Here is a 25,347-nt window from a genome sequence, read left to right as displayed (position 1 = left end):
GTTTCATTTTTTTCTTTTTATTTGACAATGGAAACTAGGGAAGTTTGTTGCACTTCTGTTTGTATTTAGTTTCATTTAGTAATTTTAATTTTGATTTTACACACATTTCCAGATGTATATGACTGCACAGTGTGTCATCCTAAAAATAAATTACACAGGTCCATATGGACTGTCGTCTGAGCACAGAATGCTGGTTGAAGGAAAGAAACTGAATTAAATATCTTTCAAAAATTCGAATACTCCACCTCTTCTTCCACCCCTCCCATGGAGCAATTTTTAATTAGTAGGAATTTGTTCCACAGTGTGTGTGTGTGGGATCTTCTGAAGATATGAAAATTTTCTACACTGTGTATTAGTTATTATAAGACTGTCATGGCCAGTGGCACATGGAACTGAAGTTTTTTGCAACAAGTTCAGTCTGTTTTAGTGATGCCTGGAGCTCATCTGACAAAGATTAATTCAAAGTGAAATGCAAATGCTTAAGGGGTTGAAAACCTTATTATTTGGAGTATATTCAGAGCATTCAGCAACTTCAGTTTAGGCTAAAGCCCGGTGAAGCCAAAAATGGTGTTCTTTCTAGAGAAGTTGATTTTCTTGGGAAAAATGGGGAGGAAAGACTTATATGTAGTTTCCCTGTTTAAGTTAGGGAAAGTAGAAGCACCACTGAGAATGGTCTACTATCCTTAGGAGAGTTGGCCTTGTGCGTGGTTTGGTATACTTCAAAATGTATGTCTACCTGAAATTTCTAGTCAAGTTAGTGGTTAGTGAGCTGTGTGAAATTACTCAAGTCTGAATGTAGCTGTGTGCGTTCACATCAGCCTTTCCACAAAAATCTTAGCTTTAAAGGTTTGCATTTAGAAGAAGCAAAACAAATGACACTCTATCATTCCAAAAAGGTATGTATTGTTTCCAAGATAATGTGTGTTCTGTCCAGGAAAGTCCTTTTAAAATGTATGATTTAAGGTTTTCTTTGGCTATTTCAGAGAAAATGCATACATATTAAAAATATTCTCTGAGAGTAGAGTAGTAGTGCAAATACAAAGAGCAAAAGGGTGAAATGGATTTAGAGCATCTAAAAGTTTCTGCTACAGCGCAAAGAGTGCTAATATTTCTTAGTGTTTGATAAGCCTATGTGTAGGACAGTAGAGAAGTAAGTTGTACTTGGAATGCCTGATATTCTGAGTCTTTACGTCTGGGAGTATTTTATTCTTTCTGGGATGATTTGAGCTTTTTTGTTGTCTGCACTTCTTGATTTCACAACTCTAGTTGTGCTCAGTTACAAGTAGAAGTTGATATTGGTAGATTACTTAGAAGCAAAATAATCTCAACTTTTTTTATATTCTTGAGCATTTTGAGAGATTTCTATGCCATGTGAATCAGACCATGAAGACAGATGGCTTAGTAGACCTCTAGGCATACTGCGTCAATTTGAGCTGCCTTCTGACCTCATTTGGTGCTGGGAGGATTTAGTTGGTCCAGGGACTGGGTATACATGGAGCTGTTTTAAGTAAGTTGCTGTTGCACTGATCTTCTGATGCAACTTGATTTAGTTGTCTGTCTTGAGCTGTCAGGTGGGCTGACAAAATAGATAATTTCTGTGGTGGCCACTACAGCTAGGGCTTAATCACTAAGTAAGAAGAGCAAGACCTCAGTCATCTCAGTAGTTTAATTAATTCAACTTTATGGGTTTGCAGGAATGGAAAAACAGATTACATATGAATTACATCACCTGAAGAAGTGCTGCACAAAAACTGTTCTTCCTGTTGTTCACTTGTGTCTCATCCATAAGCTTTGGACATGGGAGACTTCAAGACTTCTGACAGCTTCAGTTCCTCCTGCTAGTGTTAGCTTAATTTGTATCACTGATGAATCATTTTCCATGACATGAAGGCAAGGCACAGGCCACTCTGAGTGTTAGTCTTACTATCTTGACTTAAGGCCCTTCAAGTCACTCTGATTTCATTTTATTTTTCTAAAGCTTAACATTGAAGCCTCTTCTCTGTGACAGGAGAGGTCTCTGACTGTGCTATGTGAGGTGAACCAAAAAAAACAGTTACGAGGTTCTTAAAATGTAATGGTGCTTATACCGCTACTGTTACAGTAGCTAGATATGATGAAGATAGCATGGTGTCCTGTTTTAGTTGTAGATTTTTTTTCTTTTCTGACCCATTAATCCATTTTCTTCTGGAGCTAACCTACCAACAGCTTCAGAAAAGCTACAGCAGTCTGCGGTTGGAGGTGCAGAGCCAGAGAAGATGCTTCCTGATGGTGTGAGAGGACCCCGCCCTTGGAAATTCCTCAGGCTTCTTGCCCTCAGAGAGACTAAGCCCATAGCCAAATAGCTTTGCCACAATGTTTTTTTTCTTTCTTTTTGAGGACACTCCAAATTTCATGTCAAATATCACACCTTACCCTGAACTGTGATAATACAATTGCTTCATTTTTAACCATGTTCCACAGCTGGGTTTGTGTTTTGAGGAAGTGGCTGTCATGGCTTCCTCAAAGAAGTTTTCTGCAAGCTTTTGTGAGAGGCTAAGTTGTGTCTCAGGTGAGAGAAAAAACCTGTTTCTTCCTTCGTGATCTGACTAGAGTCTCAAATTTCTATTTCTAGATAGATAGGAGACTTCATCTTCACTTTGTTTACCTAGTGTTGATTTAACTCTCTTATTCTCTGCTTAAGATTAAAGTGCAGAACACTTGGGCACATGGCTTGCTTTCTTCTTCCTCACTTGTGGGAGCAACACTGGAAAAAACTTGATCTTGAAATGCTGGCATGACAGATAATGCCAGCATTAATTCAAAACATGAAATGAGTTTGCTTCCTGCAAAGTTGCTAACAAAAGTAATGAGGCAGGAGTCCACAAAGTTAGAAGTTGTGGCAGGGGACTTTTTCACTGAATTGCCTGTGCGCTGATGCCAGTTCTGAGCCCAGTCCCTTGTTCCCCAACTCTGCAGTTCAGTTACTCAGATCCACTGATGCAGGTGGGAACCTCTATTGCTGAGAGGGGAATGGCTTCTGCAAAGTCTTCTTGTGAACAACAGAAACTGGCCTTCCTTGGGAAGAGCAGGAGTTGAAAACACAGTAGGAAAAGGAAAAAGTATGCCTTCCAACACAGAACAGAGTGATGCTGGAAACCTGAAATAATTTGTTGCAATCTTGGAGGCAGATCTTTAACCTTCCAAAGCAGCAGAAAGATGAGTACCATCCACTTGAGTACCCATGTGTGCAGCGTAATGAGGAATCTGTTTTCCCCTGCTGAGCATCTGGTTTCCCCTTCTTGCATTGACAGCATCTGGTGGGATTCTGCAGCCCATAAAGCCCAGGCCACATATGTGGTGATTCCTCTGGGTATGCATGCATTTTAAAGACATTTATTTCTCTTTAGGGAAAAATGACCAGCTGTCTCTGTCAGTGTAGGATACTGAATTCATTTATATGTAATAAATGGTTAATGACGGTCCATGGATGGACCTTTTTAGCCAGTGAAGTACAGAGGATGTTATTCTTAGGGGAATATTTGCCACTGCCCTGGTCATGCTGAAGTTTGTGCTGTTCTCTCACGCACTGCAGAATGTTGTAGTAGAAAAACAAGGATTTCATAACAGAAGATTTAAGGAAAATGTTGATGAACGGCTGCTGCAGAGAACCATTTGATGATGCCTTTGTTTTCAGTCTGCTCCTGTTTCAAGTAGCAGCTGGAGCAACAACTGCCACAACCATGCTGTGGCAGCAGCTGACAGAGTGATGGGAAATACAGCAGTGTGCAAATGGCTGGTTGGAACAGACGGCCAGCTTAGCTCTCTGAATGATATTTTATAAGGCCAGAAGGCTTCTCAATTCATGACAATAAAAATTCAGCATGGAATCTTAATTAAAGATACCAGCAACATCTTGTTGTTATAGTACACTTTGCATGAATATGACCAAGATGTAGTTTTTTTCAGACTAGATGAAGTCAAGTGCAGTCATCCTTTGGTTCAACAGGAAACCTTACTGGTGAGTTGAGGTTGTACAAGAGCAATAGGAAAGTGTACTTCTAGTACTGCCTCTTGACAAATGCCTAGTTGAGGAGCAGACGTATTGAAGCCATCCCTGACATCAGACAATGCCAAAAAAAGTACTGCTCAGCAGAATGATAGCTGGAAGGGCAGTTGGAGCAAAATCAGCTCTCTGATGTTTCAGAGACAGATAATTTTGGATTCTCATTCATATACCGTGGAGAACTCTGTAGATTGAAATATGCAGAAGGTCCAATGCTCCTGTACCTAGAAGTATATCTCTTGATAATTTCTGTCTCAAATCAGATTAATTTTTGAGATTGGAAGCTTTCCAAGATGACCCTTGACATTTTACTTCTTTTTCAGATGGCTAGTCTTTTTAACTGCCACAAATTTCTATTTCACTATGAATTAAACACAACTTTTCTCTCCTTCTGCTTAGTGTCAAAGTCTGCCCCTCAAGAACACTGACAGATTTAGACAGAAAAATTGGATTTTTACCTATTCAGTTTGGCAGAAATTCTGCTTTTTTTTTGTCAGTGTTTAAGCAGTTCCATCTTATAAATATTTTCTGTGGTCTGCATATCTAAGGAAAAATGAGTTACATTGAAAAACTCAGCTTTTTATATATCAAGTATGATTTTACTTCCTAACCTGGAGATATGCTACTGTGAAAACCCCATTGTTTTAAGTCCCATGGGTCAGTGCAAGAAGTTGAAAAAGAACGTATGTGCTTGACTGAAATGTTGCTTTCCTCCTATGGTAGTATCCAGATATGTAGCCAAATCAGGGTTATGAACAGGTCACATGGAATGAAGATAAAACTGTCATCCATTGTCTTACATGATTAGGCTCCAAGTTTGATGTGGAATAGACAAACATAAGAAGTATATATTTCACCTTAGTATACCTAAAGTAACCTAGTTCTGAAAGTACAAGGCTGACAACACTCTTGCAGGTCTTGTCTTGGTGAAAATCTTCACATGGTTTCTGTAATCATGAATTTGTTGAATTTACTCAAGAAAATTTTGATTTTACTCAAGAAAACTCTAGGTATGTATGTTTTCTTAGTTTTTCTTATTCTTCAGTCCTACTGGTAGATATCTAACTTAAAGCTCCCTCTTGCTAAGTACAGTTTTGCTCAAAAGCTTTTTTAGTTTGACTTCTCTTCAAAGCCTGCTGAAATATTTTCATTAAGGGAGCTGTAGAAGTGCAAGAATATTGTTGATTGTTTGATTTGATTTTTATATGGTGAATTTCTTCCTTGAAGGCCTGCTGACTTCCCTAGACTTAAAATTTCTAGTGGATTTTGGCTTTGACATAGGCTATGTTCCATGAGTAATGCTTCAGATTTTGCAAAGGACTGGACAAAGACCTTTTGGAAGGTCAGCTTCTGTTTACTGCTAAAAGCAGAATTACAAGTGTAAGGCTTGGAATGTGTATTTTCATCTTCTAAGAAAGTACAACTTTTTGTTACTTCAGAATCTGAGGAGGTGTCCTGTTAGGAACTTTGCATCAGAAAACTCATTCTTTCTGCAGGTTTTATTGTGTTATTGATTGATTATCAGGCAGTCAAAGGCCAAATTCAAGCATACTGCAAGTTGTTTGAATTTGCTGATGATCAAGAAAATACTGTTCAGTAATCAATACATGTAAGAGGAAGGGAATGCATACTCATATGCATTGAAGTTCAGCCCATCATGCTTTCTCATATACACATAACTCGAATGTGAGTAATTTTATATTGATCTGACTTGTACTTAGATTTAAAGAAATGAAAGTTTGCTTTTTTGCTGAAGGACTATAGCGTGATATGGAGATACGTCCTGATATTTCACTCCCTGGAAAAATCTTTCAGGTAACAGCAATAACATTCGCTGTAAAGAGTACCCTTTGTCTTTCAGTTTCTGTAGGCTTTGCTCGGAAATGGTGCCTCACTTTCTGTATAAAAATAAGAATTTCCAGTACAGAATTTACTTATTGATACTTGTACCTAATGTGTAATAAGTTCTTTCATGCAGTTATGCAGACTACATTCTGACTACATTTTTTGTCAATGTGTATGTATTTTTGTCATTAATACAGGAACTGTTTCTGTTTAAGCTGTATGTGTATATTTATGTATCTTGAGAGGAGAGATCAGCATGACTTGTCTTTCCCCATTTTCATTCTTTGAATTTTTTCTTAGGAAGCCAAATATAACATAAATACACAATAGCCTAGTATGTGAAGGGAAGTATACTAGCAAAGTGGAAGGAAAGAAATTTAGAAGCATACCTTTCTTTAGTAGAAAGCCATTCTTCCCAGTATTGTACTACTCAGTCTTCCTCTGAACAAAGCTACTTCCATACTATTTGCAGTTCCTGCACATAAATCATGGGTTCTTAGAATATTTAAAAAGGTTTTGAACTGCTATGTAATGAAATTTAACATCCTGTGGTCATGTCGGAAGCCTGTGATTGAGTGACCACACCTCTTGATTTCTGGTCTTCCTTTTCTGTCAGTCTGGGCTGAGAGGTTATTGCTATTTTTTTTTTTTGCCTACCTGCATTTCCTGATTATGAATGTCATCTCGGCAGTTTCCAGCTGTGTTATTACAATTCAACACGCTCAATGCCTGTCTTCCTTTAAGGTCACTGAAACAAGATACTCACAAGGCTCTAGTTTGTTCTAAGTATTTGGATCTTAGTTTTTCCAGTGACTACAGTTACATGGCTCTTCAGCCGCAGATCCTGACCATGCAACATTCCTACATCCTTGTGCAATCCTTTATCTGAAATCTATGTTTTGCTAATGTATTACTTCCTTCATCATCCAAAAAGTATAATTCCTCAGCTCCTGATTTCCTTGTCTGATGTGTATACAGTGAGACGCCATGATGTAGCTAGTCTACGCTGCTTTGCTAATCTCCTCATTAGGGATCCTAATGTGTGTGAATCCATTGCAAACAGTTGAAATAGCTTATATGGCTATTGTATATGACACATAGGGAGAATAGAAGATGAAATACAGATTGCTATCAGTTCTATGACTGTTAAAATCCTTTCTTCTACTGCATTTAGTCAGTTAAATTTGTATTAATTGAATTCCTGTCTTATTCTACTCCTTCCATCAGTCAGGTCAAGAACTTTGCATTCTCTGTGATGGTGTTAGCTTATATTGGATTTGAGAAGTAACTTCTAAATGGCTCTTACAATAGATTGCAGAGTCTGTGAAGACAAGCAGTCAAATTCTTAATTATCTGTTCTGCCAGAGAAGAATAACAATGAATCAAAACTATGGCCTTTTTTCTCAGGCGAGAATTAAGTGTTATTCCAAGGAGCTTTTTTTAATGCTGCTTTCCCCAATGGTCGTAAGTAAAGCAACTTCTAATCAGACAGCATACCTCTTTTAAACTGAAATATGATGCTCCAGGGTGCTGGTAAAAGAAAATATTGTTTCTGGTTCAAGTCACGTGTAACAGATCATGGCTGTTAAAACCCTTTGTTGGTGGAATGAATCAGTATTGACTGCTTGGATTCTGCTGCGGGTCAGCTGGAGCATTAGCTTGTCAGTTAATTGGAAAGCTTGTGAGGGACTTCTCTGTAATGGTGTTTGGTGGTTGAAGAGGAAAGTCTGGGAATAAGCTTAATGATAAACTGTTTGTGCTGGTAAAAGAAAATACTTTTTTATGTAAAAACTCTGTCTGGTTGATGTCAGTGTTGAATGACTGATGATAGTGTTGATTATTGCTTGTAAAATAGTGTGATGAGCTAATCTCTAAAGGGATAAGGAGTTCCTACGGTTGCACACTGAAGGCTAACAAATAAATTCAAAGCAGGGTACTAATGTGAAATTCATACTGTAAATAATAAAAAATACAATTGTAAGAGTCTGCATGAATGCTGTAACTGTAAAAAAAAAAAGTCAAAACTATGATTTATTGACACTTGTTTTTTTTTACTGGTGTTGCTCAGATTATCATAAAATTTTCTCAAAATTCTGCTCTCATTGAAATAGCAGTGTGTGATCCTGTATTTATTTTTCAGTGACTTGATAGATGATCATAAAAAGAAATCAGAGCATAAAGAAGGTGTCTTTTCCCACTCAGCACTAGACCTGAGAGTCCACGTGGTTTTATGAATCGTCAATAAGGGTTCTACAACTAGGTCATAGTTTGTAATGCTGTTTTGGTCATAGAGTTTAATAACAAATTAAAAATTGATCTTGCTTCCTGTTAGCTATATAGTTGCTGTAGAAGTGGTTGTTTAGGGAGAAATTCGAGAATGTTGTTAAACCACTTTTGTGGAGGCAGCCAGTGTATTTCTGTCTGCTGCTTTACTCAGGCAGTAGCTCACATTGTCATAAGCTGTTTCTGAGGGGGACTGCTTCACGTGGAGCTGAAGGGATCCTGGTGTGCTGTGGCGTTAATGAGGTGCTTGGCCTTGCTGTTCTGCAAGCTGACAAGTTGTGCGCTTTGTGAAGGAGGACGTTAGGGAAAGCAGTGCAAATAGCTTCATCATTAACTCAATTAGATGATAACTGTGCAGCTGGATTCTGCCTCTGAGTCCATCTTGCGTCCCTTGTGAAGCTGGGTAGGGTGTTCTAGCCAGGCTCTGGGGATGCTCGGTAGCTGAATGCAAGTCCAACTTCATGCACGCTAGAGTTCAGGCTGACATGTGTGCTGGCTTTTAAAGCTGAGCCCAGTAGGTACTGTGCTTGGGAAATAAGAATCAACAAGTTCTAGAAAGGAAAACGGAAGTGCATGCAGATCGGTAGCAGGGTGCATTTCCGTCTCAAAAGTGAGCACTCTGTTAATGCCTGTTCTGAATAACAGTGCCTCTGTGTTTCTCTCACCTGTTAAATGAATTCAAAGGTGCCTTACCTTGCAAGGGTGTCACGGGAATACATCCACTGATTTTTATGAAATGTTTAGGTTCTTCAGTGATGAACACTAAAGAAAAGCTCAGAAATACACTGAAGGTTCTTTATTCAGGAAGAATGTCACACTTAGGTTGTAAAGGAGGACGATTTTTACGATGCAGTTAAAAGGAAGAATTGAAATATTGCTGAAGGGGAGCAGTGTATGCTGAATTGAGTTGCCTTGTGGAGAAGAAAATAGTGTCTGACAATGTAACTGAATGTTGTATAAAAACACCTGCAAAATAAGAGGGAGGGAATTACTGCAGTAGCAAAAATAGTGCCTGCACTCACTCCTAGTGTTTGTTTTGGCCCAATATTTGAACTTGGCTAAAAATGTAACTTGTGCCCTTGGTGCTTGTAAATAAATTCACAGGGTTACGTTATGTTCAATAAGATCCAAGTGCTAAAATTTGTATACGGAAGAAAACCTTGAGTGTGTCCTCATTAGTGTGGATTGTGCCTCAAAATCTGAATCTTGAATCAATTTGATACAAATAATTTACAGATTTTTATTAAACTATATAAAACGAGTAGGGATATTTCATATAAAATCAGCATGAGAACAAATGACTGCATTTGAATTTTTACTGGCAAACTGAGTTTTAAGAGGATAGTCGGCTGCAAACTGTATTAGAATTGCCTTTTCATTAGGCGTTTGCTTGGTAGCTTAGCAAGGTGTCTGTTCTGGACCCTGCTTTGAACTTCTCACAGAGAACAGTTATACAAATAGTCACAATTGCGTTTTAGGTGGTGAAATGTGTTTATTGCATAACTCGTTAATGGTGACCGGTAAGCTACTCTGTAAATCATTTTGCAAATAAAGGGGATTAAATGGATAGAAGTTAGATTGAAAAAATGTCAATTAGTCACTGACAATGTTGAAACCAAATTTATGCATGTTATCTTGGTTTTGTCTCCTTGTACTGTTGTGAGTCACCTTAAACCCTATGTGCTTCCTTCCGTATAAAAATGTGTCTTGTGTAGCAGACCATGATGAGCAGAGAAGGTCAACTTTATTTTATTTTATTTTAATCCCTTCTAGCCTTCAGGAAAAAGAGCAATCACTCAGCATGTCCATTAAAGAAACTACTGCCAAAGTAAGTACCCATCAGCTATCAGTCTGTCTTCAGAATGTTTATAGAATCAGCTAGTACCTTGCATAACAGTAAATTGTCTGTATTTTGGAAAGTTTGTTTTGTTGTGTTTCTTCTGAACAGATTTTACTTTTAAATATTTTAAAACATACACCCTAAAAAAGATAATTACATTTAGACAGGCTACAGGGATTATGCTTAAGGAAGCAGATGGGATCATCTATTGTTTCTTGCCTTATGTTTACCAGTGATCTGTCTTGTTGCTGGCCTCAATTTAGGAACAGACTCCTTTGAGCTTCACGAAAAGAAAATGAACTCTGCTCACAGATGAATGTTTTCACGCTTTCACCTCTTACTTCCTAGCTGTCAAGTTTGCTTGGTGTGAAGAAAGACTAGAAACAATGTTCCTCTTTCCACTGTATTTCACTAATAATAAACCAGCAATCTTAAAAACTGCAAAGAAGTAATGTGTTATATTTGTCATATGTTGGTTTTGAATTGGAGGTGTTACAACTTTCCTTTTAGTTTTTGTTTTTCTCATGGTCCTCTTTCCATAAAACACACTACAGTATTTTCCTTGGTATTGCAAGGTGGCTCATTGAGCACCAGAGCATCTTTGCTCTGAGTGCTTTAGGAAGGTTTGTTTATTTCAGCTAATTCCAATAGAAATGTATGAAGCAGAAAGGGGAAAACATTTGTTTTTCAATCAGTAATTATTCTGAAATACATTTTTTTCTCTCATGTTAGTTCTCTAATCTTTCAAATTAAGGAAAAACGTATCCTTTGTACTCTACTCTATGCAGTCATTTTCCCAACACTCTTGGCATGCACAAGACTGACTGCATCTGGATACTTCTCCATCCTCTTCTCCTGCTGTTTTTCTCCTCTATTCCCTGCATATGCCTATCTCTTAGGAAATATTAATATAGATCATTATAATATGGTACTCCTCTCTGTATTTTTTTAAATGATTCTGAATAAAGTGTCTAGAAAAAGATTATAATTGACTTACAGGTCATCCACTGAAATGAATGAGAGATTCGGTAGCTAAGAGTGATGCGTTAAGCTATCGGCAAGTTAAAACATATGTTACACATTCTGTCTTTTCTCCCGAAAATGCGTGCCTATGCATTTTGAAGGTTTTTTAACTATAGTACTTAAAGAAGTTATGAATAAGAACTGAAACATTGGGTGGCAAATGAAAAGTTTGTATGGTAGAATTCCACAACCTATTTTGTTTTTTTAAATATTCAGTAGGTAAAATATTACTTTAATTTCATTCCATTCTTGTGTGACAGCTTCTATTTATTAAAAGCAGTAAACAGGAGGCAGGTAATCAGACTCCTCCAAATCATTTATTAATTTCATTTGTTCAAATAATCTTATCATATTATTTTCTTCTCAACCTCAAAGGTCTTTCTAGACCTTTTCATTTTACGAGAAAAACACTGCTTTGTGAAAGGTTCCTTCCTTCCCCCTGTACCACAAGTGTTTGTGTGGCCTCTTCTGCCTCATCTGTGCTGTTTTCAGCTGAGGTTGCAGAAGCTAAGATCAGTCTGTCAGTGAAGGCAACAATCCCTTTATCTGCGTTCTTCCTTCAGAAATTAATATCTGCTTTTGCAAATGTCAAGATTGCGCTGTATGAGGAGATCCAGGTGGACTCTTTTCAGGCAGCATAAAGACAATTTCCATGTCTTTTCTAAAGTACTATTGTAAAGAAATGTGAAAGCTACTCAATTCTTTTTTTCTTTTTATTCTTGAGATGGTTGGAGGAAGAGTTAATTTCAATGTTTTGGTCTGTATTTTGATCCTGTTTCTGCCACTTGAGATTAACATCATACACTGTCAAGACAGAAAGGATGACAATGGGTAAATTTGATATTTTGCTTCTTTTCAGATTGACTCCACATAGCTTTGCCTAACAGCATTCCACTTTTTTTCATTACATCTATCTTCTGGAGTGCTGTTTATGTATCTAAATGAAGATTTGTAGGATTTATTCCAAAACAAGAGACTTTTTTTTCTTAACTCGGTAGAAACTAAAACCAACCAACCAAAAAAAAAACCAAACACTGATAAGGATTTTTAAAAGAGGCGCTCTAATATTTGGCTGTAAAGAACTTCCCTGCAACTGAACAGGGGCTTTTTTATAACTGGAGCTCCTTGGTCTATGTGCTGCAGCATTGCTGGTCTTTGGAAACAAGGCAGCTGCATTGCTGGGTCCTCAAATGTGAGTACTGGCCATCCAAATGGGAGCACCAGGATAGTGTGTTCACCTGAAGCAGAGGAGGTGTGAGCTCTGTGAGTGTTCATCATCATTGTTAGCTAGGAAATAAATTTTCCTCAGAGGCTGTATAAGCTGCTGTAACAAATAATGGTAGCTGCTGTTAGGGTAAAATAATCAGAAAAAATGAAAGGAATTGGACCTCATAGAATAGAATTGATGTAAAGTAGAAGCAGGGCTATTAGTTTAGAAGATGTTAAATTATTTTGCCTCTCCCAGTCTTTCATTTAGTTTTGTTGAACTTTGCCATGTGATAGCTCTGAAGATTAATGTTTTTCATTTATCTGCAGAATACATACGATGTAGATACATGCAGAGGCTCAGTAATGTACTTATCTCATGTTCCAGAAGAATTATCTCTGAGTTAGAGGAACCTCCTTTTAGCCTTTAGTCCCTGAATTTGGTCCATTAATAAAGGGTGCCAGCAAGCTTCATTCTGACAGTAATGCTTACAAAGTGCATAGCATTCACTAGAAACTGTTTAAACATCCTCCCAGCCTATTTTGCATAATTGCCAAATGGCTGTCTAGTGGTAATGACTTTAAGTTACTACCAGCATGAGATGTATTCATACAGTTTTCCTAGCGCTGAGAGATTCCCAGTCTAATTGCAATTCACTGAGCCATTCAGTACCCCTAAAGAGAGAACGCTGCTTAGAAGGAAGTCATTAAAAACTTCAAGATTTATTTTGGAGATGTGAGACAGACTTGGCCTTTGGGTTCTGTGGGCACGTTTATTCACCTCTGACAGTTTTGGGTTATTTTAACATTTAAAGTAAATCAGTAGGCAAGTCACTTAGAAGGAAATACTGAAATAAAGGGAAATATCCAGAAACTGAAAAATTATAATTAGTGCAGAAGTGATTAGATATGTTTTTAAGTTATAGGAGGATTCTGAGGTCTTTATAGACTTGGCGGATAGTTCTGTTGATTCAAAAACCCCACGATCCCCCATGAACCCCATAGTTAACTGATACTCTCAGCTGATGCAAGAGTGAATTCACCATTTAATAAGATTTACAATTAGTGCTGTATCAGAATGACTGTCTTTCAATTATGCAAACAGGTAAGCTATGAGAGCTGTAAGGCTCTTGAAAAGTAGAGTAAGAGCTGCGCTGTTGTTAATATGCATGGGATATACATGTGCTTTGAGGAAAAAATATCAAGAAGAGCAGGGAGACGTTCCTCTGGAGATTTCATTTCACATCTCATCTCTTCACAACTGCCCTGTCTCTCTCTTGATTATTACTTTACCCTTGGTTCCAGTGAATGCAATGTTTTCTCAAGTGTCAGCTACAATTCTGAGCAACTGCTTGATTTCTGCCTTCAGAACAAGGGTATTGGCCTTAACTAGGTGAAGGATTTTTCTGTTTGTTCATTTTACTTTTATTCATAACTGATGCAATGTGGAGTAAGAACCAACACTTCTGAATACATAGGGGGTTGTATTATTTCGTACAGTGTATGAAGTCATTCTGAGGTGACAATGTGCACTTCAAGTGCAGAAACAGTTGAACTACCTTTCTTTTCATTCTCTCTTTCTCTCTCTTTCCTGTTTCTAATACCAGCCATGATTCATTACTGAAAGATGTCCAGGTTTAAAAAAAAAAAAAAGGAAAGTCAGAAACCTGAACCCAATTCAGCTGTGTCTTCTGGTTTTGAAATGAGGTACAATGTTGAGCTGTTATTGCCTGTTCAAGAGCATGGCAGCTAGTTTTTCGTTTTTCTCTTTTCCATTAAGATATGTGGCAATGATACTTTCTGATAGAAAGTTATTGTGTATTCTGAGTTACAAGGTCTTAAACTCCAAACATTGGCTCATTTACATTCTAGTCATGCTAGGCATCACTGCTAATGTTGAAAATGTACAGAGTTCATTGGTTGGCCTTTCTTCTAAATACAGCCTCAGTATCTAGTGGTAAAACGCGTCCTCTCTTATCTGGGTAGCTAATGCTAGTACTGTTCTCTATTTTTTTTTTTTTTGTAACAAAATGTGTGATAAGCCTGGAAATTTTGATTAATCTTTGATATTTCTGTGAAGACATCACTTTTTATTAACTTTCTTTACCTTGCTGTTGGATGTTATGTCATGTCTGTAAACGAAGAACATTTGAAGCTCCATTTAAACTGCCTTATATTTTTACATGAATGAATTATATATCATGCCTGTCTGCCTCAATCTAGGTTTGCACGAGTCAGAAACTCTGCAGTACTTTGAGGAAGAAAGTGAGTGATATTGAGACCCAACTACCAGCTCTACTTGAGGCCAAAATGCTGGCTGCATCAGGTAAGTTTTAAGTGATGTGAAGGGCTGACACTAATGAGGGACATGTTAGACCTTTACATAGCTGAACCTTCTTGAGAAAAGTCATTGATCTGCACTTACCTAGATCCCTTAAATTCACAGTAAGCATGTTAAAACCAGGCTGTGTCGTGCCCTGCATAAGGTACTTCAGACCTCTCTCCACAGATGGGAACTACTCACTAAGAGATTGCAGTGTAGTAGACAATAAGCATGCAAAGAACATGATGTTTTTCCATTTTCCATAAGTGAAATTGGTAAATGATAATCAATAGCTCTTCTTGGGCTTTACAAGTTAAATGCCTAGTGCTCTCTAGCTGAGAGTCATAATAAATTTATGACAAAGGTTCAATAATTACATATATGACAGTAAATTACCTTTTAAAATGGAATAAAATAATTGGCTGCAACTACTATTCAGATCATTAAACGGCTAGTGTTCACAGCAAAAAGAAATTTGGTCATTGGAGCACTCGTACATGTTATTTACAACCAGTAAAACACTGAAATGTTATTACAGTGTCTGATTCATAACAATTTTACATGACAGTTATTTGGAACTACTGCACTGTTTACGAAGGAAAAAAGCAAAGCACAGTTATTTCCCTATGTTTGAAAAGGTGACTTTAATTCAGCAAACTATTTGCACATAATATGTACATAGATGTTTCTAGTTTGCTCCTCCCTCGGAGGATGCTAAAAAGAAGAGAATTCCTTTGGTACAACAATTTTTTCCACTGTTACACTAAAGAAAGGAGAAGGGGTAGAGGACTTTTAATGTGTCAAAATGATATGTTGTATTTATGTGATGGTCGTTTACCTTCTCAACCCGGTATGAGAATCTTGTACCTCTACACTGAATTATTTTAAATTGAATCCTTGTGTAGTGTCACTTGGTTTGTTCGTGAGAAGTGGATAAAGTCAGATTGCAGCAAAATCCAATAGGAAACTAAAGACCAGATCTTGTAATGGTGCATAGCCAGTTTCTTTGGTTTTCATGACACCTTTTAGAATAGAAAACCTATTTTTTTTTCTCTCTGTTCACCTACATGGTAAGCTGAGTAATCTCGCTTCTCTGCCCTTAGACTGTTTGAATGTAGGTAATTTTCTTGCTTTCAGAAGTGGGGTCAAAGCTTTTCTCAGACATTTTGTAACTTTCTTGAGAGCACAGTAGCCCAAAAAACTGAATCTGCAACTGCTTCATCTTGCCAGCAAGAAGCAGTTGACCAGAAAAGATGTACTTCAATTTGATGCTTTGAGAGAGTAAATGAATACTTGAGGACTATTTCCAAAACATTTGTAACAATATTTTATACTTGTTAGCTTTTAAGAGAGGTTGATTGTTTCAGAGATGAATTCAAGAGACAATTTGATGCTGATGTTTCTACAAAATGCTTTCTTACTACTGTGACTATGATTGTCTTTGCATGCTTTTTAAGAAATATTGGTATTCTTGCTGCTGATAAGAAGCAATATTTCTTTTTTCTTACTCTGAAAAACTCTTTATTCAGGGGAATTTTAATGATTAAACATTACAATCTTAAATTGTCATTAAGGTAGAATTCTTTTATTATCTTTCTGAGAATCTCAGTATCTCAATAGGATGTGCGTGATTTTTTTCTATGTAAGTTCATATCCAATATCTTTCATGAAAGTATTGAACAACCTTTGATATCCCCTTCCCATCCTGTGAGAAGTTATTTATTAGAAACAACACCCACTATTACCATGTTCTCAATTTGGTGCTGCAAATTAAAACATATAAAGTCCATCTGAGTGTAAACAAATGCTATTTTACAATATGAGTGATGTAACTAGGAGCTGGTTGGGATCTCTTGCAACTGAAAAGCCCTTAGCACCATCACGTTAAGATATTTTCATACAGTATAAATCTTTTTTGACTAGAGTATATATAAAAGTAAATCCAAAACATGTTAAGCCCAACTGTATGCTGGTGTAGCAGGTGATTAAAAGCAGCAATTATACTGAGAGAAGGGAGTTTTTTTTGTCTTTGGATGGTCTACTTAGAGTGAGGTTGCAGTTGGAGACCTTCTCAAGAACATCTGGAAATTGGTTCTCAATCCTGGGCTTGCTGATGAAGAAATTGTCTGGACTCATATGCAAATAATAATTTGTCTGAACCATATGGGACTGTAAAATAAGAGGTACACTTATGATCAAAAACAGTTTCAGATAATCCTCATCTTAAATAGTACGTACTGACATCAGTATGAGGACTTAGACTTAATGTGTGGTTATCGAGACTTAATTATTGTTGTCTCCAAATCTAATCTGGCTAGCTTCCATTTCTAGGTTAAATTGGAGGCATAATTGTATAGACATGCTGTACATTGTACCACAGTTCTTGGATTTTTCTCTTGAAAAATTATGGGATTTCGATTATGGCTTTGTAGGATGATGGTGACTTTAAGCCTTTAAGTGAGCTGCTTTTTAGAAATGTTTAGAAGTGTAAAGCAGGAAAGTGATGAAGCAGGTTGTTACATGCTATAGATTTGTGTGCATGAAGAGAATGAAGAGAATTTAAAAGAAAAAAATAAACTTCTGGCATACCACCAAATGTGAATTGGTATTGCAGAGATTTGGTGGAAGACGACGAGATGTGTAACTTCAGTTAGTTACAAATTATAGCATAATGTGATAGGCAGGCAGAGGAAAAGGTATTGCATTGCACACCAAAAAATGCAAAATGTGTCTTCGGAAGCTTAGGCAAAGATGTGAAACAATGCAGTTTAATGTCCCTGTGTGAGAATACTTGAACAATTTCTTGTAACTATTGTATCAGAAATAGAAGGTGACTGGGGCTCTTTGGGTCAACTTATTGTAGCATTAAAAGCATGGACTTAATAATAACGGGTGCTTGTTTCTAACAGGTAACTAGTGGTAAGATGGGAAAAAAGCATCAAAGATGATTAAGCATGGTAGTGAGTTGTGATGAAGATAACTTCTTTTGTGGGGGCAGGGAGGTAGAAAAAAGCATACAGAGAAACAGATAATTTAGATCTGATTTCTGTAGCTGGAGGTAGCTGGTTGAAAATCAAGGGTGAAAGGTAATTTTGTAAGAGTGGATGCTGTAATTTCTTTCACTTATAGTAAGAAATGGCTAATTATATCTGACGTAATGGCACTCATTTGTGTTAAAGGCAGAATAGTATGCGATATTTAGTGCAATGACAAAAGAAGGTGTTCTGAAGATCCAAGAGCTGCAAAGAGATTCTGAAGGAAAAAAAAAAAGTCTTAAAGCACAAACTTCTAAAAACCAGAAAGGCCAGGATGCAGAATGCAACTAGCAGAAAAAAGTCAGGAAGAAAAGATGTGGTCAATTCAGAAGAGAAAAGAGGAAGAAAGAGATAAAATAGCTTTTTTTGCTTAGAAGGCAAAAACAGTGAGCAATGAATAATATAGAGAAAGCTGAAGTATTTAGGTCTTGTGTATTCATGTGTCAGGCATAAATGAATGGCATCTCTTAAATAAGGCATGGTTAAGAAATATTGACTGTGATTTAAGCAAGATATTGCATGTAAATATCCCCTGAACTGGTGGTATTAAGTTGTCAGAAGGTGAGAGAATCTTCAGTTGGGAAATATGCAGCTGTTTAAATCATAGAATCATTAAGGTTGGAAAAGACCTCTAAGATCATCCAGTCCAACTGTCCACCTGCCACCAATATTGCCCACTAAACCATGTCCCTAAGTACTACATCTACCCTTGAACATCTCCTGGGACAGTGACTCCACCACCTCCCTGGGCAGGCTGTTCCAATGGCTCACCACTTTTTCTGAAAATAATTTTTCCTAACATCCAACCTGAATCTCCCCTGATGCAACTTGTGGCCATTCCCTCTCCTCCTATTGCTGTTAACTGGGAGAAGAGGCTGGCCTCCACCTTGCTACAACCCTCTTGCAGGTCATTGTAGAGAGCAACAGAGTCTCCCTTGAGCCTCCTCTTCTTTGTACTAAATGGGCAGCCTTGGGAAAGTATGAAATACTTTAGGAATTATTAATTGTGCATATGTAAATATACAGTAACATTAAATTTTACTGGACATACTTTTCATTTAGTCTTGGAAGCATTAGGCAAGGATAAATGTTATTTTTGCTTTGTTACTTTAGCAGTTAGATCATTCAGTCAAATAATTTCCTCAAACAACAATACTAACAGAATCTGAGAACAACTGTTTTCCTTTAAACAGATGTTGCATTTTTTTCATTTAACATAGCATTTTTCCTCAGGAACCAGTTAGTTTTAAAGGCTTTTGGAGCAGTGTCAAAGCAAAAAAGTAACTGAATGCAATTGCACGTATCTGGATTTGCATATACCCATAGTTAAGCTAGGTGAACTTAATTGATGTATTAATACTTATTTTCTTTTCAGAGCTTTTGTATGTGTGATGATGTGATTGGAAAGCATGATATATACCTCAGCCTTTAATAACAACCTGGATAGCTTTGGAAAATACTGATGTTCTATGTGTACAGCACTTAATGTTGCAGTGATTTACAGTATTGGTGTATTTACACCAGAACATATGCAAATATAGCTGGTCTTGTTCTGAGAGGAAAGTATGAGCATAAATGCAATGCAAGCATAGCAATTCTATCATTCCTGTCAGTCCAATACCTTCAATTTTAAGACAGTGTAATTAAAGATTCTGTAAAGACATTATAGACATTAGAGATGATGCCACGTATGTACAAGTTCTTCCTGCCTGTTATTTCTTTCTTGGAAGAAGTCTAAAACCAAATTTAGAGGAGAAACGGAAAGGAATTAGGAGTATTCAGATCTTTGAAGGATGTAGTATAAATACGGTAGACTAAAGACATTATGATGAGATTTCATATGGGAAAAAAAACAACAACAACAAAACCCATTCTTGAATGTTCAAGAGTTATTTCTATCAACAGTTAAAATTCAGGTCACCTACATAAGCAGCTCTTTCACTTCTGATTGGCATTTGCCTATTGTGATAAATAACTTGGAGTTAATACTCCTGAGTTGCTAGTCCAGAATTTTTCTCCAAACATAATTAGTAGAATTTTTATTATATTATTCCCTGTTTTGAAGATAGTAGCTTTATGTAATTATAAGTAACGAGTACTCTTCATTGCATGAATAACATACGCATTTATAAATAGTTATTGGTGAAATCTTCTGGGTTACCATCTAATTGTTGGCTTATTTGTTGTTGTTAAGCTTCATTTTTAACAAACAAATGAGGAAAAACACCTTAATGTCAGTGCTTGGAAACCTGTGTGTGATTATTATAACAATTGCTTCTTACAGGAGCTCTTAACATGTTTATAAAGTGTCTGTCATCAGTTGTCATCAGAATATGGCAGTACACAATATTGTGTTCTTTCTGTTAGCATGGTGGATGTATTTAGCACAAAATCTGGGGGATCAAATAAGCCTAAACCATTAAGAAAATTCAAAAAGTTAATATGTAAGCAACTGTGAATATAACTGTAGGAATATTATTAAAATTTGTTTTCTACTGCAGGCTATTTTGCAAGAAATGAAATAATATGTGAGAAAGGGTGCATTTCTCATTGTTTCCTTAGTGAGAAAATGATTTGGGAATAAAAGGAGAGTTGTAATGTAAAATACATTTTTTGTCATAATTTGGTCTGTTTCCTATACATGAATAAAGTAGATTGTTTGATATATATTGCAATTTGCTCATATACTTGTATATAAACATGTATACAAACATGTATACACACAACAACTTCGTGATTTTTTTCCTCTCTTGAGAACGTGTAACAGCATAGGATCAGATGGATCAGATAGCCAGAAAGTATCTAGTGGGTAGTTAAGGAGATGTGAATGAAAAATGGAGTGTGTTATGTAGTTATCTATGAGATGCACATCATTAACTTTCCTTATGTCTGCAAATACAAATTAGGTCCAATCACAGAAGTTAGAATGAGTGACTTCTTAAGTAGTTTGAAAAATACATACACCTTGATGTATATCAGCAGGAGATTTTGTGTCATTGTTTTATAATTACCTCAATCTCTGCAGGCTATTAAATGCCTGCAAATACCTCCAAACACTTGGAAATATTGTTGTAGGAGATGATTTCCAGTAGTACAACGAAAAGTGTAGAAGTGTAGCTTATAAATAATGTGACATGAATACTAAACGCAAAATATAATGCTGTCACTGTTGCTTCTTTTCCTACTCAGATGCTCATTTAGGGCAAGTTCTGCTTGGCTCAAAGAGCAACTGTGTGCTAGAGAGGGGTGTGTCCTTCAGCCTGTACTGACATCTACCAGCCCAATTGCCATTACCAAAACATACGATGCAAGGTTGAAAATGTGGGTGTCTTGTTTTCATGACTATACCGTTTTCTGTCATTTCATGCAGATTAGGTATGGTCATAAAGTTCTCAACAAGATGTTGATATATTCCTTGCCATGCTGCGTGCCGTTTTTAATGTTTTCGGCTGTAAGGCAATAGTGCTCCTGTTTGTATATTTAAATTTTGAGAAGTGCTGTTTGGTAACAGATGGAAAACGTGACTAGTGTTAGAGGCAAGAATACCAAGGCCTCTTTGTGCCTTCTCATAAAGGCTTATTTTTTTGTGTGTGAATTGGAATCTTACAAAGACCTGGGTCTTTTCAGATGACAAAATTGGTTCTCTGCATTTAGCATCTTTCAGCAGCGGTCTAGATTGATGCCTCAGAGGCATACTGAGCTTGATTCTTTATGCCTGTATCACATCTTGCTCCAGCATACAGTGCTGTGTACTGGCATGTGTTCTCACAATGACTGGTTTATGCCCCATCAAGTGTCTTGCTACAAGTTATGTACTTTTTGACAAGCCTGTTAACCTACTTAAAAAATAATGTTAGTGAGCTCTGAAGCCAAGTCCTTAACAGTCATATAGACCTAAGAAAGCTATGCTATTTGTCTTTTTATCTTACTTCCAGATGAGACTGCCAGATGTTACTGACTTTCAGTGAACTTCAAAGATAAGTTGTTGTAGCTGAAGCTCCAAAGTGATATGTGACCAGACAGCAGAAAATCATTGCTTCTGTTCCAGCAGTCATTCAGCCATGTAGAGACTTACTCTCTTTCTTTTCTGTTACCTAACTTGCTCCCTCCCTGGAGGGGAGAGTGGAATAATCATTCTGGCAGTTCCTTTTCTGGATGGGCAGAGCAGTGAGTGGACAATGCTCTCACCCCATGGGAAGAGGTCTGGAGAGGATGCAAGAAAAACTCCTGTGTGGTCTGTGGAATGGGTTGGCGTTGTCCCTCCTACAAATTGTCCAGGAGAACAAGGTGATAATCCTCTGAATTTCAGAGCATGGACTTTCAGTACCTAAACTTAAGCGACGTGAATGTTTTTCTCCCTGGTCCTTTTCTGGCTTTCCTTCTTAGCTAGGTTGGTAAAAGGAACATGATGATTTCATGAAACCCTCTAGGTAATGAAGATTGTGTCTGGGCTGTTCCGCTACCCTTAAGTGTGTCCCCCTTCTCCTTTGACAGTGGCAGTGGTGTGGATGGGAGGCAGGGGCAGGAGAGAGGGGAAATGAACTGATCCTATGTTCATCTCCCCCAGTGCAGGCAGCAGAGCGTCTGAGGAACCTGGCAGCCACTGGTCTCTATTGCTCTTTAGAACATGTTACGTCTCAGTGTTGCTGAATTACCAGCTTCCAAATCTCTGACTTTTCTCTTCAAGGTTTTTGTGCCTTTTCTCATTGGTAATTTTCATTCGAGTCTTTGAGTTATTACTGATTTAATTTAGTAATTTATTTGTTTTAAGGATGGATTTTGGAGTTGCTGCTCTTTGGTGACTGATTAGGTACAGTAGGCTTTCTAAGGCAGAGAATTCCTCTTCTAAATGTATGTTTTGGGGTCTGTTGCCTACTTCTAAATGGATTATCTAATTTTACCTTTCAGGATCACATCAATCATTTCAGTAGCATTCTGCTCCCTGAACGTGTTAGCATGTGTTATTACTTGAAAAAAATAATTGCGCAAACACACTGGCACTACCTCCAAAATCTTATATTCCTCTCACGTTTTTACTGTTTTCTCTTTTCTTTGTGAGAAGGTAAATGATATTTCTTTTCTTCAGGTTCTGTTCTGGTGTTGGAATTGGTTTGTATTCTCATGGGGTGGAGGATTTGCAGGTTTGAATTCCAGTGCCTTTGATAAATATCATGGTGGTGAATGCCCTAAGCTAAAACATGAATTTTCACTTCATTGTGTCATTAAAGGTACCATTAGTCTACAAATAAATAGCTTGTAGGTATTGATAAATACAGACCAGTTTGTTCTTTCCTACATTCAGACCAATGTCTGATATGTATGCTTCAGTGTTATGCAAAAATTTTTCCTTTGCTTGTAATTCATTGTAATGGATATAGTTTTGATAGGAGCGGGACATACCTCTCTGCTTCAAGTATAAATAATAAATATGAAAATATGAGAAAAACTTAGAGCAAAAAGGACTGTAGAACATTAACTTTGTCTTATGTTTGAAGACTTCAAAGGATATTTTAGTCTATTTGTTGCTGGCAAATGTTATCAAAATAATGAAATAGTAGTTTGAGGGTACTATGCGGGCAATGATCAGTAAAATCTGACAGTGAGTGGTTACAGTAGACGTGAGTTTAAGTAGTGTGTAATCATATATAGAGAAAATATACCATTTAGTTGTCGTGTGTGGCCATACTAAGTAGAATTTTCAGAAGAGAGGAAAAGAATCTAAGTTAATTATTATATGCTATTTAATTTCACAATGAATAGAATTATATGGCTACTTCGTGACTGGGTATATATTTTTATTTTTTATTTTTCCAATGTTTTGCTTAATTTGGCCAGTATTTTTTGTACTCACATCAATCTTACTGAGCTTACCTGATCTTAGCCTCTGTAGGGAGAGGGAGATGAAAGGTGCGTGAGAGGGCTCCAGAGGGCCAGATTGAGGAGGAAATTTGGGTTTTGTTGCTATCTTCAGAGACAACTTTGAGAAGCTAAACCTTACTGTTAAGTGTATGTACTTAGCTTGATATGACTGTAAACATGCTGTTCAATCTGCTCAGAGCACTGTATTCTTCAAATTAATTGAAAAATAAAAGTATGATGCTTCAGTGCTAAACTCGTAGAATTATGGTTTTTGCCAAGCTCAGGTGAATAATTTCAGATTTTATTATAATCCCAACTTCACATAGTTCCTGGAAAGAAAATCCATGCATTACATTGGAGCAGGCTGCACAGAGAGCTGGTGATGCTGCTGTCCCTGGAGGTGTTCAAGAAATGTGTGGATGTGGCACTGAGAGATGCAGTTAGTGAGCATGGTGGGGATGGCTTTGTGGTTGGACTAGATGATCTTAGTGGTCTTTTCCAAACTTAATGATTCTATGATTCTAGAAGTTATGACTAACTTTGTTCATCTGATATCAGACAGCTAGTTATCCCAGTGCTATGGCTATATAAAACACAGCTTCGAGTGGTTGATAAAGCAGCAGGTTTTTCGTTCGCTTAGGCGAAATATAATTATTTTATCAAAAGAGGAGTTTTAACATTTTTGTACATATAAGCAGAATAAAGTATTTTAACATGTCTGAACAATATTCCTTCAGCAACCAAAGTGACTTTGTTTCTTAAAGAACCCCAGGAGGGCATGTCTTTTAATGCTGGCAGCTAGGAATTGTGCATTAATTTTTAAATCAGCCTTCTTATGGCATTTAGAAAACAGTTATTTTGGTTTCTGTGATTGAGGTCAGAAGCTCACTGATGATACTTGTGTTGCATGAGTTTGAATATGCTTTTCTGAATTTTCACTGCAGACTTTGACATCTCTGCTGTCATGAGGAGCTGTAACAGGCAGTTTTGGCTTCTGGGCATATATCTGTTGCCATTTTCTCATAGCCTCAGTTTTGATATAAACTTTCCCTCTGGGAATTAAGATCCATTCAATATGTATAAAACTTTCATATAAAATATCATACCTTTTTCCTTGCTGTCTTCTGAAACGTACGAGCAAGCTCCAGATACTAATGAAGAATTTCTTGCCTTCATGTTTTATTAAGGCTCTTGTGCACTGATGCTTGGGATGAGTTCAGGTGAAATAAAGGCACACTGTTTAATTATTTGTCCTGTTGCCTTAGAGACATCTGAATATCTGCCATATTTTTTCTGCCAATTTTTTTGCAGCGGTCATGCTTATCTTCTGCTGTGCTCTGTCCATTTGGAAATGTGACATATTAAGATTTGTACAGCTTGTCCTGTTGTTTCTTCATAAATCCACTGGTAAACCATAAGATCCTACTACTTGTGAATAGACAAAATATTTATTATTATTTAATTGCATAATTCATTGTAAGATAGAACTAGCAAACTGTCTGCGGAGCAGAAATTAGGGGTGTTTTGAAGAAGAAATGATAATAACTTAAAGCAAGGAATTTCAGCAATGCTGAAACTACCATACCTTTATGACTAAATAAAAAACAACAAAAAAAGCTACCATATTTAGCAGTGTTTAATATTTAAACCTGGATGATTCGATACAGTCTTATCCAAAATTTTTTAAAGTGGTACATCTGTCTTCATATGACCACTCGAGTTTTCAGCAGCATCTTTCTTCAAGGAGGATGGTTGTAGTTAATTGATGGAAGTGTTTCCGTTTACTCTTCTGCTCTGGAGAAATGGAGACACTCTCAGCATTTAGCCATAATTTGTGGTCTTCTGATGAGTATAAGCGCTTGCATCTTGTTCTTCCTACCATGTCCTGAGA

General features: G+C 37.0%; 1 protein-coding gene across 1 annotated transcript in view; it reads left to right on the top strand.

Annotated features, from left to right (window-relative positions):
- Positions 1 to 25,347, top strand: part of DISC1 (disrupted in schizophrenia 1) — a 191,150-nt gene that overhangs the window by 66,739 nt on the left and 99,064 nt on the right. The window contains exons 7-8 of the mRNA XM_021390509.1: positions 9,944 to 9,998; positions 14,463 to 14,565. Coding sequence (XP_021246184.1) covers positions 9,944 to 9,998; positions 14,463 to 14,565 — 158 coding nt within the window. The remainder of the gene's footprint in view (positions 1 to 9,943; positions 9,999 to 14,462; positions 14,566 to 25,347) is intronic.

The sequence above is a fragment of the Numida meleagris genome, chromosome 3 (genome assembly GCF_002078875.1).
Source record: "Numida meleagris isolate 19003 breed g44 Domestic line chromosome 3, NumMel1.0, whole genome shotgun sequence".
In the NCBI taxonomy this organism is placed as follows: Eukaryota; Metazoa; Chordata; class Aves; order Galliformes; family Numididae; genus Numida; species Numida meleagris.
The sequence above is the reverse complement of the archived record's forward strand: the minus strand, read 5'-3'. Positions and strand labels throughout refer to the sequence as shown.